Raw genomic sequence first — 15,616 nt, forward strand, 5'->3', positions numbered from 1 at the left:
AATTAAAATCGTTAAAAAATGTCCCTTGGGGGAAAATAATAGGTTCGCCCTATTATCTTCTAGTCCCCAACCAAAAAAAAAAAAACAAAAGCGACCAAATATCGAAAGAGGAATTATTTCCTACTTTACCAACAACAAAACAAGATAGCCCTAAGTATGTGAAGATAAGTTCAAGTGAAACAAGCAAACCTTTAAATAAATTTTAAAAAATTTAAACTCCTCAAAAGGCACTATCGACGCTCCGCGTTTAAATCAAGTCTCTGACAATGAAATAATTGAAAAAACAGGGTATTACATCCATTTACAAATATCTACAATATATAAATGGTCAACCCACCCCAAGTGGCGTGGTTCTTTTCACCTTCGATCGCTATTACTGACCCGAAAAAATTGATGTATCATGGTATACAACCAAGGTAAGACCCTACTACCCAAACCCAGTGAGATGCAAAAACTGCCACCTTCTTGGCCATACAAAAAACGCTGCAATAAGATCCCTATCTGCGACACATGTGCATTACCAACACACCATCCCTCCCCCTGTGCTCGCACTCTCTGTGTAGATTGTTCTGCTGAACACGCCGCCTCAAGCAAATTGTGCCCAAAGTTCAGTGAAATAAAAAAAATAATAACAATTCAAACATATTGCTCATTTCGTGAAGCAGTAAATATTCACAAAGCACAAATACAACATGTTTTTAATTCTTCATCTCCTTCATTCGCTAACATAAGTAACAATCCGACAAACATAGATATCTCTAATAACAAACAAAATACACAAAGAGGAGCGCAAATCTTCTTCTACTCACTGTCACATACCCATCTCAACACTTTTAAATATTACAAAAGCACTGATGTTTTAAAAAATAGATTTTGGACTCGCAATTTATGGACATTGTGCAAAAAAGCACCTCAGCAATGCTCATACCAAAGTTTATGCAGTGTAAAAACTCGATCTTGTTTAATTTACTGAAAACAAATCCTAAAATCAACAAACCATCTACGATCATAAAATGCTTGAATATTATCAATCAGGGCCCGAATCGCGGCATTCGTGAACGAGTAAAATTGTTCGAAATTTCCAGTTTTCGGATTGCGGCACTCGTTATCGAGTACACTCATTCGAAATTTGACATTCTGTCATTCGATAACGAGTTGTAATTCAAACGAACCTAACGAAATGTCATTCGATTGATAATTTGCAATCGTTAATTCAAAAGTTTTCAAACGTCGTGAGTTTACTCAGAAAAAATCAAATAAAATGTAAGTTAACATTTATGTTATTGACTATTTTATAAGTAGAATCATTTTTTTAGGACAAATGTTAATAAAATCAACATGAGACAAAAAAATTTAATGGCCGAATACATGCTTCGAAATCATGATTTGGCCAAAAATATGTTGCCGAATTGTGGTCAGGGCAAAGTTGCTGCCAATAAATTGTGGGACTCCTTGACGGTCCTGCTTAATGCGGCCGGTCCACCGATGAAGGATGCTGAATCTTGGCGAAAAGTACGTAGATCTCCATGAATTTCCTCTTTTGATAAGTGTCTTAACAAATTTACTAACACAAATCTTATTTTCTATATATATATACACTTAGGTATTTGCTGATCAAAAGCACAACGTCAAAAAAAAGTTGTCTTTCAACAAAGCGTCGAAGCAGCGAACTGGTGGTGGTCCTTACGAAGAAAAGTACCTAACAACAGCAGAGGAGCAACTGCTTCAGGCTACCGGCATGGACGTTGCGGTAGAAGGCCTGGGAGAAGTAAGAACTTTTGGCAACTCCACCCCTGAAAAAGAGCCTGTCGAAAAGCTTATGGCAGAGCTTTTATACAGTGAGGAAGACGACGTTCCACCGAAACCATCTACTAGTCGCAGCGCTACGAAGAGGAGCAAACAGGATGCTGCCGATGAAAAGCTGGCCCTCATTAAAGAAAACATGATCGCGTTTGAAAGCTACTAGCAGAGTATAGGCGCAAAACTAGACAAGCTTATAGCTTTGAAGGAGAGGTCGATGGAAATGTAAGAGGAAGCTCACAAAGCTTATATGGAAGTCAATGCAATAGAGCTGCAAATTAACCGAATAAAATTAGAAGCCTTAAAAGAAAATAAATAAATATACATACAAATAATAATAAACATACATACACTTGTTTTATTCAAATTGTATTTTCTAGCGCCAATATTATATGGTTTCGAATTTTGTGTCCAATTTTGGTTAAATGAGTTTCGTTTCCCATATCCACTTCTGTGTTAATAGCTTCACTTGCATAATGTCTGCAATACGACGCATCTTTGAAATGTATGCAAATGTTATGCAACGCTGCACATACATTCCCGAATTGTACCATTTTTTCAGGTTGGTAACGGCTTCTCTTGCCATTGCTGAGAATTTTCCAATGGCCAATTAGGATACCAATGGTTCTTTCAACCACACAGCGAGCTTTAGAATGAACCTCATTGAACCGAGCTGTAGTAGACCCTTCTTCAGGGTTCCTGAATGGTGTTAAACACCACGGCTCCAAGGGAAAACCCTAATCTCCTATTGATTTACGAAAAATATATTTTAAATTTAGGTACATATGTACATATATGCATAACAGTACAATAAAAAGTTATATTACCTAAAAGCCAAACATTTTTGAAGTTATTTTAGTTAAATTGCTCCTCCAAAAACTTTCGTTGTGCCGAATGCTTCCACACAAAGGAATCGTGTGCGGCTCTACCATACTTTGAGTCAATGGCCAAAATGCGGTATTCATGGTCACATATCTGTAATTAAATTAAAGTTCATAAGTATACGTATGTGTATGTGCATACATTTTATATGCAACCTACTATCATTGAGTTGAAGCTATGGTATCCTTTCCTGTTGAAGAACATGTGCTCATTTACTGTTGGTTTTTGCAGCCCAAAGTGCGTGCCATCAATACATCCAATAACTGCATGCATAAACATATATTTAAATATGTTAAGTATGCTTCAGCTTTAAAAACGCTACATTTTACTCAAAATAAAAGCGCTAATCTTACCTCCAGGAATTTTGTATTTTTCAACAAACGATTTCGTGCATTCCGAAAGATTGTCGGGCACGAATTTAATAAATTGGGGGCACAACTTTGTTTCCATTTCGCTGATTTGCAAATAGTGCTTTGACATATTCCTATCAAAAAGTCATTTCCCACCAAGTGCTGGTAGCCACCACTGGCAAAAAGGGACAAAGTCGCTCCCAGTTGAATCATTGATGCCACTGCGGTTGACAAATGTCCTTCAAATTTGAGTTCAGCCAATACGTAGTTAAATGCACTTTTAGAGAGTCTGAACCGTTTCCTGAAGCTGTAAATATAGACATGTAGGCAATTGAAATTAATTTGTACACAATTTTTGCAATCGTTAAGTCAAAAGTAATTCCTTACGCTGCCTCCGGCAATGCCAAGCGATTGCTTTTGTCTCGCATTCGGTTCCTTATGACTTGCTGCACATTTTCTTCCTCAGATTCCGAAGACGAATATAAAAAAATTATTGGATGCATCACTTTTGAGAAAAACAATAGTATTTCACCTTTATAAAAAAATATAGCACGGCTTCAACAACTTTCTTTGTTTTGATTTCTTTTGTTTTGATTTCACAATTTGACACTTCGTAAATGCCATTTGTAGAGAGGCCAGGGCTGTTACAGTGAGCTAATTTAAATTCGCTTCGTATCGAGTGCGGCGATCCGGCTACTCGAAACGTCACGAAATTTGTTTCGATACAATAGCTCGCTCGATCACGAATGCCGCGATTCGGGCCCAGTTTCACATGACTTCGACACCGCAACTGTTAAAAGTGAACACTCACCCACACTGGCTAACGCTGAAAACGCCATTAATAAGTACGCTCTTCGAGTTTAAAAAAACAACCACCAATGAAGAACAATATACATATGTATGTATCTAGCTATTCAATAACGCAGTAGTAAAGTACAAACCGGAGTGGAAATTAATATACACCGACGGATGCAAATCAGACACCCACACATTGTTTGCGGTAACAAACGAACAAGGCGTCACCATAACCGTCGGAATTTTACCAACGTACTGCTCGATATTTACAGCTGAAGCGGCTGCGATATATGAAGCGGTTCTATTTGTCGCACGAACAGGAAAAAAATATATCATATGTACCGATAGCAAATCGACAATTAACGCTATTTTAAATGAGACAAACTCAGTGCTGATCAACAATATAAAAGAAATTTTGCATCAACACAAAAACAGAATTAAGATCATGTGGATCCCTGGGCCTACTGGTATTAGAGGAAACCAACTTGCAGATTACCGTGCAAAAAAGGCAGGAAAAGAACCACTACTTTCATTCGATCACTGCACGTTGAAAGACATCCGCAATATGGTAAAAAAAGTACTCCACGAGTCAGCATCGGGAGATTGGTAAAATTTTCAGCACCATTACAAGGAACATAATCTCTCTGGTACAAGCCAAACTACCCAACTGATTGCGCTCGCGAAGATATAAAAACGTTTGTTCGCCTGAGAATAGGCCACACCGTCAAAACTCACAGTCATCTTTTAAACAAAACGGTTAAACCAAGCTGTTCATATTGTAATCAGCCAAATATATCAGTAAAAACCATCCTAAATGAATGCAACGCTTTAAATACATCTAGGACAACTACCTTAAGCAACGCTAAGGCGCATTAAAATTTTATGGTGACAGACGGCAGGCTTGTGCATTTAGACAGCTGACAGTGAAATTTGTTTATTTATTAAAAAAAAAAGTGAATTAAAAATGAATAAGAACAAGTAAGGATGGGCTAAGTTCGGGTGTCACCGAACATTTTATACTCTCGCATGATAAAGTGGTAATCGAGATTTCATTATCGGTCATTTACATATTTTTATACTCTCGCAACAAAGTTGCTAAAGAGAGTATTATAGTTTTGTTCACATAACGGTTGTTTGTAAGTCCTAAAACTAAAAGAGTCAGATATAGGGTTATATATACCAAAGTGATCAGGGTGACGAGTAGAGTTGAAATCCGGATGTCTGTCTGTTGGTCCGTCCGTCCGTGCAAGCTGTAACTTGAGTAAAAATTGAGATATCATGATGAAACTTGGAACACGTATTTCTTGGCTCCATAAGAAGGTTAAGTTCGAAGATGGGCAAAATCGGCCCACTGCCACGCCCACAAAATGGCGGAAACCGAAAACTTATAAAGTGTCATAACTAAGCCATAAATAAAGATATTAAAATGAAATTTGGCACAAACGATCACATTAGGGAGGGGCATATTTGGACGTAATTTTTTTGGAAAAGTGGGCGTGGCCCCGCCCCCTAAAAAGTTTTTTGTATATATCTCGGAAACTACTATAGCTATGTCAACCAAACTCTACAGAATCGTTTCCTTCAGGCATCTCCATATACACTTCAAAAATGGAAGAAATCGGATAATAACCACGCCCATGCGAGAGTATAAAATGTTTCGGTGACACCCGAACTTAGCCCTTCCTTACTTGTTTATTTTGAATTAGAATTAAATTCAAAGAGATTTACCTATGTATATTTTCGGTGAAAAATTAGGTTAGGTTAGGTTAGGCACTGAGTTCTTCGTGTTCGATATCAGGGACCTTGAAAAGTTATAGTCCGATCACGACAATCTTTCCACAAGGGATAGCTCAGCTCAAATACCGTATTCGTGTAAAGTTTTATTCCGCTATCATCATTGGTTCCTAATGTATATATTATACAGAGAAGGCATCAGATGGAATTCAAAATAGTGTTATATTGGAAGAAGGCGTGGTTGTGAACCGATTTCACCCATATTTCGTACATGTCATCAGGGTGTTAAGAAAATATTATACACCGAATTTAATTGAAATCGGTGGAGTAGTTCCTTAGATATGGTTTTTGGTCCATAAGTGGGCGACACCACGCCCATTTTCAATTTTTGAAAGAAGCCTGGGTGCAACTTCCTTCTGCCCTTTCTTCCCTAAAATTTACTGTTTCTGACGTATTTTGTTAGTCGGTTAACGCACTTTTAGTGATTTTCAACATAACCTTTGTATGGGAGGTGGGCGTGGATTTTATCAGATTTCTTCCATTTTTGAACTGTATATGGAAATGTCTGAAGGAAACGACCCTATAGAGTTTGGTTGACATAGCTATAGTAGTTTCCGAGATATGTACAAAAAACTTAAACGCCCACTTTTCCAAAAAAATTACGTCCAAATATGCCCCTCCCTAATGTGATCCTTTGTGCCAAATTTCACTTTAATATCTTTATTTACGTCTTAGTTATGACACTTTATAGGTTTTCGGTTTCCGCCATTTTGTGGGCGTGGCAGTGGGCCGATTTTGCCCATCTTCTTTTACTCAAGTTACAGCTTGCACGGACGGACAGACGTCTCCTTGATCACTTTGGTATATATAACCCTATATCTGACTCTTTTAGTTTTAGGACTTACAAACAACCGTTATGTGAACAAAACTATAATACTCTCCTTAGCAACTTTGTTGCGAGAGTATAAAAATTATTAATAGAAATTTTGGTGATTTTGGAAAATCAATATAAATTTAACAAAAAAAATCGTTTTTATTATCTACGTTAAAAGATAATAGAGTGAAATTAATAGCAATAATTGATTGTAATGCGGAAAAAGTGTGCAAAAAAGTTAAGAATATTGGAAAAATAGATAGCAATAGTGCGACATCTGTCAAAAAATATCAAAAATCGACCATTTTTGAGCCTACTCAAATGTGGTAAATTCAATCAAATGCACGAAATTCTTGTGCATTACAAACTTGCATTAACATGGATCAAATGCGCAAATATATGTAAATTAAGCCCGCTAATGCATATACGCGCTGTAGGCTGTCAGGGCTATTATTGTCTTTTTACTACTATTTCCAGGCTGACATTGTTGGGGGGGCTTACACTGGTTCCAAGATAGACGAAATTATTTACATCTTCAAAGTGACGTGAGAGCCAAGTCGCTAGTGCGACGACTGTTTGTTTTTTGACAGGAGATATATCGTCTTGCTCTCGTTAACTGCCAGTTCCTTGACCATTCCGGAGAAAGCAGAACTAACGGCGCGGGATATCAATATCATCGACATACGCCAGCAGCTGTATACTTTTATAAAAGATTGTACCAGGTCTATTAAGTTCTTCAGCCCGAATTATTTTCTCCAGGAGCGCAAACTTTGTTTGATATCGAACAGCTCGGAGAGGTCCTTCCCGATTCTGACGGAGCTTTTGGTGTTGCTCAACGTCAATTTACACAGCCGTATTAGTTTTGCGCGGATGCAAAATTCAGACATTGCGGCATAAATGCAGCTCCTTTTCGTGATGTCGAAAGCAGCTTTGAAATCGACGAAAAGGTGGTGTGTGTCGATTCTCCTTTCACGGGTCTTTTCAGTTTGTTGACGGTGGACTTTAATCTTTCACACAATACTCTCGATAGAACTTTATACGGGATGTTGAGGAGGCTTATCCCACGGTACAGTTTGCGGGGTCTCTTTTTTTGTTTTTTCGAGCATTACCCCTGTCGGCCAACTTATCAAGCTCTTCATACTCACGCATTTCGGCTTCTTTCTTTTTCTGTCTGCAAGTGCCTCTCGCCTCCCTCTTCAACTCTCGGTATCTATCCCATCCCGCACGTGCTGTGTTCGATCGTAACGTTGAGAGTTAGGCAGTCTGCTTTCTCTAGCTGCGTCACGGCACTCCTCGTCATACCAGCTGCATTTTCCGAAAACCAATGGTTTTGGTACAGCCGTGCAAAGGAGTTTGAAATACCGCCCCACAGTTCCCTTATACCGAGCTCTCATTGAACAGGAGTGCAAGTAGAGTAGAAAATCGTTCGGCTGTCTGTTGTGATTACAGCTTCTCGACGTCGTTCCTTGTGTTTGTTGACGTGCGTTTTTTGTTGCACAGAGGCGAGTGCGTCTCTTGGCTGCAACAAAGTAGTCGATATAGTCAATGTTAGGATCTCTTAGCGCACGCACATCTAAGACACTTTAAGCGTGTCTTCCGTCTATCGCACCATGATCGATGTGGTTGGTTGTTTTTCGATCTGGAGACAGCCAGGTGGCTTGATGAATTTTCTTATGCTGGAATCTAGTACTACAGATAACCATATTTCGACCGTAGTGCCAAAGATGCCTTCCTACATCGTCCTTCTCTTCCGTCGGGGCGTGGGCGCAAATCAGCGATATATGGAAGAACCTCGCTTTGATGCAGATTGTGGCTAGACGTTCATTCTCCGGAGTTAATGATAGTACTCGGCGACGGAGTCTCTCTCCCACCACGAATCCAACACCAAATGCCACAAGGACCTACTCGTCTCAGTCCTTGTAGCGTCCATTGAATTTCTTGGACGGCGGTGATGCCAGCCTTTACTCTACCGAGGACATCTACCAGCTGGGCAGCGGCACCTTCCCAATTAAGGGACCGGACATTCCAGGTGCATGCCCTCAAATCGTGGTCCTTATTTCGTTTGCCATGGTCGTCATCAAAAGGGGGGTCTCTCATCCGAGGTTTGTTGTTCTTTTTCATTGGTGTCTTTTACGTGGCGGGTTCCAAACTCTGCGCACAACTCTATGCAGGGAATGTTTCGCCTTCTCACTTTAGCTCGCCTTCAAACGGATGTTCTAATCTACCCAGAGGATACTTGGTCAAAGACTAGAAGTCGTGAGCTGATTGAGCCATATGCAAAAGAATCGTTTCTCCGACTTAACCTACTACTTTTTAAAAACCTTGTTCAACCACTAGATACACACAAGTAGTGTAATGTCGTTTTTCTTAAGTACATTTCAAATTATAAACTCAGCTATACCGTTTATGTTGTAGAAAAATACCACTGCTTCGTGTTTACCCTTAACTTTCTTAGTTAAAGGTTTTTGCAAAGAAAAACAATATGTAGATCTATATGTGCATATGTATGTGGGGTATTCCATACCAAATCGACCACTTTTGAACCCGACCCCTTTAGATTTTGCTGAAACTTATCCATCCTTTTCTACCCTTTGAAAAACATTTTTGAGAATTTTTTCAAAATTTTTTGTCCAACTTCAAAAAAGTTATGAATTTTTCAAAAAAATGGCTTTTTATATCAAATAGCCATAACTTTTTTAGAAATTGACTTTTGGGGACAATTTTTTTTTAATTTTTGTTTTTGAATGAACTTTTCTAAAAAATACACGAAAACAATTTAACACCATCAATTATATAAAATAATCGGTTTTTTCGTCATTTTTTGGAAGTACACCATTTTTTGAAATTTCGCCATTTTTGTTTTTTGCTTTTTTTTTCTCAAAAAATAACTTCATTTAATTTGACAACCTTTTTTCCGCAAACTTTATTTCTATCATATATGTTATGGTTATGTTTTAGAGAGTATGAAAAAACCGTATTCATAAATCGATACACACTAGCGTATAGTTTCTAGTGCACAGACTATAGGTAAGTCTATAAGTGTCCAACCCTAGTTTACCGAGCTTACTAATGGTAAAAATTTGAATCTTGGTGATTATATTCGTAAATTAAGTCTATAAATTGAGAATTTTATATCATAAAATTGTTAAATTATATGATAGAAATAAAGTTTACGGAAAAATTTTTTTTTTCATTTTTGAAAATTTGACATTTTTTTTTTAAATAAATAAAAAAAAATATAAAAAAAATCGGCCCACTCCGGGATTAGCAGGAATAGTTGTCAAATTAACGAACTTCCAAAAAATGACGAAAAACCCGATTATTTTATATAATTGATGGTGTTAAATTTTTTCGTGTATTTTTTCGAAAAGTTCATTCAAAAACAAAAATTAAAAAAAAAATTTCCCCAAAAGTCAATTCGTACAAAAGTTATGGCTATTTGAAAATAAAAAAACAATTTTTTTTGAAAAATTTATAACTTTTTTGAAGTTGGAAAGAAAAATTTTGAAAAAATTCTCAAAAATGTTTTTCAAAAGGTAGAAAAGGATGGATAAGTTTCAGCAAAATCTAAAGGGGTCGGGTTCAAAAGTGGTCGATTTGGTATGGAATACCCCATATACGAGTATATGCTTACTTCTCATGACCACTTATATCCATTAGCTAAGTGAACACACACCAGTTGTTGAAGTATGCCTCAACACTTAAATTAAGAGACACTCGAGAGACTCTAAAACAATCAACGGCCTAAGGTGACGTGCCACAAGGAAAATATGAAGGTGAGTGTATAGAGAAGACTAGTATGAAAGTGAAGAATGGGTTAAGGAGTGATGTGGAATATTGTGCTGACTCTTTCATTTTGAAATTAATTACTCTTTTTGACTCTCAACATTTGCGATTTACTTCCCTTTTTAGTTTCTTCTTTACAACTTGACTTTCCATCACGTTCTACATTTCATAATTTAAAATGCAACGAAATTCAGGGATTAAGGGAGTGGAAGTGAAATGCGAAGCGAACATGCAACATAAAGGTTGGCTTATAGAAAAAGTAGTGTATAAAATAATTCAAGTGCGATTGAAGATATTATAATCACTTTGATGTACCCAGAGATACTGTTCCATTATTCATTTTGAATTTTTCTCAAATTAATTAAAATGCAATTTCATATCAATATTTTACGTCAAATGAAATTACTACATTTCCATTAACATATTGAATTAAATTTTTATTTGCAACTATTTAATAATATATTAGTACATACAACTCTCCAATGCCCTTCAAAGTAATCCCCTTGCGCAGCTATACAGCGATTCCAGCGCGTTTTCCATGCTTTGAAACATTTCTGGAACGCTTCGACTGGGATATCCGCGAGTACCCTCGTCACGGCCGCCTGGATGTCCGTAATCGACTTAAAATGGGTTCCTTTGACCACCGATTTTTTTCAGGAAACAAAAAAAGTCACAGGAAGACATGTCGGGCGAATAAGCGGCTGGTGCAACACGGCGATCCATTTAGAGGCCAAATACTGGGACACGCTGAGGGCGGTGTGGCACGGCGCGTTGTCGTAATGAATGATCCAGTTACGAGCGATGTCTGAGCGCACCCTGTTGGCTCATTTTTGCAATCTTTCGAGTACTTGGCAATAGTAGACTTGATTCACAGTTTTCTCCGGTGGAACGAATTCTTTGTGGACGATTCCACGGCTATGTATCAAAAAAAGTCAATAATCATCGTTTTCACCTTCGACTTGCTCATGCGAGCTTTTTCGGGCGGGAGGCGCGCGGAGACAACCATTGTGAGCTTTGATGCGACTAAAAGCACTATCACCATACACTCTTACAATTTTAGCGTACGTTTCCGAAGCTGCTTCGCCCAATCTGGCGCAAAATTTTATCGTGACGCGTTGCTCTTGATTTCGTTTTTCAATTTTCGTGACGAGCACTACAAACACACGTCTACTCAACTTGACGCAGCAGGCGAACTTAACAAGCCAGAGCGACTATGCATATATCAATGGAGAGGGAAGGGATGCCGAAAAAAGAGAAAGGGGATTTCAAGGTAACAGGTTTACCACAAGAGCGGCAATAAAATCAGTCTCGTTACTTGATTGTCAAACCTCGTATTACTAATACGTAACACTTTTTATACTTATACTTATACTTATACTTATACTTATACTTATACTTATACTTATACTTATACTTATACTTATACTTATACTTATACTTATACTTATACTTATACTTATACTTATACTTATACTTATACTTATACTTATACTTGATACTTATACTTATACTTATACTTATACTTATACTTATACTTATACTTATTATTGAATTTTATACTTATACGTTTTTTTATACTTATACTTATACTTAAAAAATATACTTATACTTATACTTATACTTATACTTATACTTATACTTATACTTATACTTATACTTATACTTATACTTATACTTATACTTTATACTTATACTTATACTTACTGAGCCTTCTATTCGCAACACAATCACCCATCCTTTATTTAATAATATTCGACCAAATAGACCACATCCAGCACGTAGTGAAGAAAATATGTATAGCAGCTGTAACTGAGAGTATACACGAAGACCGAAGGGAGTCGATTTTTATCGAAATCTTAAATTGAAAGCGAACAAAATACAGCTTGTGCATAGACTGAATCCGCTCGACCTGGAAAAATGGGCATTTAAACAAGCAAAATTGCCGCATTTGGAACGAAGGCAATCTGAAGATATTCGAGAGATGCTATTTCATCCAGAAAAAAACAACGGTTTTATGTAGTTTGTGAGCCGGTGGAATTATAGGTTCATATTTCTTCAGATGCCGGTGGGAACGTAGCCGCCAGTGGCGACCGTTATCACGCCATGATACCGACTATTTGATGCCTGAAGCTTTTGATCACTCCCACACATCGAACCATTCAATGGTTTTATTCAGAGAACACTTTGGTGAGGAGATAATTTCACTAAGATCGTTAGATATCATACCGTTAGATTTTTCCTGTGGGAATATGTAAAGTCTAAAGTCTATGCGGGCAATCCTGCTTCGATTAAGACTTTGGAGCAAATCATCACGCGTGTATTTCGCGAGTTACCAGTAGAAAAGCTCGAGCCAGTTATCGAAAATTGGACTCAAAGGATGAACCATTTGAGACGTGGCCGCGGTCAACACATGAAAGAGATAATTCTCAAAAAATAAATGCCAAGGAATGCTCTTTCGTATATTAATAAGCATTCCCAATAAATTTAAAGTTTCTTTGTTGTTTTTTTTTTTAAGTAGGGGTTCCCGTTTACCCTTTGTAAGCACACGAATTACTGCCTGTTGGTCGGTCATAGCTTCCTGAATTCATTAACACTTTGGCATATCATATATCATATATAAATGTGTAATATAATTCCAGCAATGCCTCACATCTGAGTCAATATTAAGTAAATGCAGTGTATTTATATTCGCGAGAACCTATTCAAAGCTGCACATATTACTCACCTTACAAGAAACTCATAGTATTTTTACTACTAACTGAATAAAAAGTAGTTGTCACTTAATCTAGTTTTTTATATCGAATGCAATTATAATAAATTTTAGCATTTAGAGTAAAAACCCCAAGAGAGAAAATTCAAAGGGTAAACAGGAAATTACATACATACATAAAATGTGCGAACATATATTTCTACAATCACACGAGTAAAATGTACTTGGGGCAAATAAAAAAGTTACTTTAGGGAGCGCATTAATAAAAGCGATTGAAGACAAGTGCTTGACTGCAAGTTTTATACCTTGCTTCGGTAGCGCTTTTAACGATTTGAACACACACACACACGAACATATTTATGAAAGCCTCGGAATTACACAGATATTTTCTTTAGTTGAAGTATTTTTCCTAGCTGCATTTGTGTGCGTACTCTTTTATTTTCCTTCTGTAAAAAATCGAACGTTTTGATGTCTTTTTTATACTCTAAAACTTGAGTTTTACCTACACTTACTTATTTAATCCGTTTTCCGTACCTTTTGCCAACTTTATTGTGGAAAATTGAAATTGTATTGCTTATTTAAGCATCTGACACAATAATCTAACTCAACGTAAGCTTTTCTTTTCAAAACTCCTTTTATTATTATATATGAGAACAAATGAAGATAAACATTGTGTTTCATTAATCTCACATAACATAACCAATATATACCAAGTAAGTTAATCGGATGTTTGAATATTCTTATATGATGATATGTGAAACTAGGAAAAGATGTTACCCGACTTCACGTTGTAAAGCACATTAATAAGAACGCTTGTGGGGAAGTCCTATAAGTTTTACTACCACTTGGTTTTTGCTCTTAGTGATCAACCGATACTTACTATATTCGTATGTATGGACAAACTTGAACGGCTTCTTGATTTTTATTTCCATATGCACAAATACTTTAATTGAAATCAAACGTTTTTATGTGTTACTGCTTACTTGTATATAAGTATAGAAGCTTTTATCTCAAGGACATTTTTTGTTGCCTTAAACTTTTGTTTCACGTTTTGATGCCCTTAATATACTTTAGGCGCCTAATACTTTGTATTTATAAAGACGTTTTTAAGGAATTATCGTACTAGTACTATATACTTTTTTTATTCATATATATGTGTATATACGTTTTTCTTTCGTGCCGTATTATAGTGCATATATAAGTAAAACGATTATAAGCGTTATGTTCTTCTTCATTCCCTTATGTTTGTATATTTTAAGTACTACCAAGGGACACTTTGTTAAGGATATATGCTTAGTTGACATAAAAGTTGTATGTAAAGACAATGTGGGAGATATAAAAATGAGGGTTGTAAAAAATAAATTGAATCAAAGGGTCAAAAGGTGTAAAAATGTTATAAATAAACTTAATTTTATTTTCTCCAATAAGGTATATTTATGCATATTGCTAACCCAAAATCTGGGAATTTATGGGTAGGTAGATAGGTAGAGAGTTGCTATCTAATGACGCATATTTCAGGACTCCTCACTTTATTTTCTATTCCCTTAACCGCCCTATGGCTCCTTAAGAAGCAGTATGAAAAATATTATCTGTGCATACTCCGAGATGCTGTTAAAAATCTTCGAACGATAGTTGCAATTATATTTCTTATCAAAGCTTTGTATCCGTATAGAATATATTTTGAAGTCTCCTACTCATCTACTTCCTGACATCTTCTACAATATTCATTACTTGGTGATCCTAGTCTACTAGCATGTCTGCCAATTTGACAGTAACCTGCTAGCACTCGTACTAGAGTTATCATATTTATTATTTTATTTAAATTTTAATAATCGGCATATGCTCTTGCCTGCTTGTTGAGCAAGATATTTTATAACATGTTTGTATGGGTTAAATTTATGTTTATTTAAAGACACAAAATACATTTTGTTCGGAACTCGTGAATCCAAAGGGACCTTTAAAACAGTCATGTGATTATTATGTTTGGTTGAACATTTAATAAAGATAATAGAAATGAAATAAAAAGTTTCTTCATTTTGGTAATTATTCACTGGCTTTTGTGATCGCGGAGCAAAAAATGGATCATAATTGGTCCTCGTAAATGCAGGATACACAAGTAAAACTAACAAGAAATAAAAAAAAAATTGAAATGGGTCGAAATTTGAAATTATTTTTTAATAACTTTCTTAGATGTGTTTATTGAGAGCAAAATAGAGACTTCTATTAACTCTATTATTCACTGAACTATGAATCTTTCATCTATCTTTATAATCATTGTCACTATTTAATGTTGGTGGGTGACTGCAGCATAATAATTAATTTTCAGCTCTTCTTATTTTTCTACACTTTTGCATTCAAAGTATTTTCTTACTTCAGTTCCGGTCTCCTCTTTGAAACTCATGCAAACCATTCAAAGCCAAACGCGCACAAATATATGCAACATTTACTTTTGGTGAATCTTTTTGAATCTTTTTTGGTGTTACTTCGTACCTTAAAATGATTTACGTTTGCCATTTGTGGTCGCACGCTTGTTGCTTGTTAATTATTCAACTGTTTTATTAATCTTTTGGTAGTTGTTGCCAAATTAGCGTTTTCGTATTATAAATTTTAAATCATTTTATCATTAAACAAATCTTCGTTGTATCATTAACGCAGAAGCAATATACTTATGACAAAGCACTCTAA

The 15,616-nt window shown here is 36.2% G+C and overlaps 1 protein-coding gene across 1 annotated transcript; it reads right to left on the reverse strand.

Annotated features, from left to right (window-relative positions):
- Positions 1–2,655: 2,655 nt before the first annotated feature.
- Positions 2,656–3,807, reverse strand: LOC125777479 (putative nuclease HARBI1). The gene is made up of 3 exons (XM_049452554.1): positions 3,036–3,807; positions 2,842–2,945; positions 2,656–2,775 (listed from the first exon to the last, which is right to left on the reverse strand). The coding sequence occupies exons 1-3, from the start codon at positions 3,160–3,162 to the stop codon at positions 2,656–2,658; spliced, it is 351 nt and encodes a 116-aa protein (XP_049308511.1). The 5' UTR covers positions 3,163–3,807.
- Positions 3,808–15,616: the final 11,809 nt, after the last annotated feature.

Source organism: Bactrocera dorsalis, chromosome 1, assembly GCF_023373825.1.
Source record: "Bactrocera dorsalis isolate Fly_Bdor chromosome 1, ASM2337382v1, whole genome shotgun sequence".
In the NCBI taxonomy this organism is placed as follows: Eukaryota; Metazoa; Arthropoda; class Insecta; order Diptera; family Tephritidae; genus Bactrocera; species Bactrocera dorsalis.

Bases quoted from the DNA above. Each gene is read 5' to 3' on its own strand.
- LOC125777479 (XM_049452554.1), bottom strand. From the start codon at position 3,162: ATGTCAAAGCACTATTTGCAAATCAGCGAAATGGAAACAAAGTTGTGC. The intron at 2,946-3,035 runs GTAAGATTAGCG...TTATGCATGCAG, and splicing joins AAAATACAAAATTCCTGGAG to TTATTGGATGTATTGATGGC. The intron at 2,776-2,841 runs GTAGGTTGCATA...ATTTAATTACAG, and splicing joins ATAGCTTCAACTCAATGATA to ATATGTGACCATGAATACCG.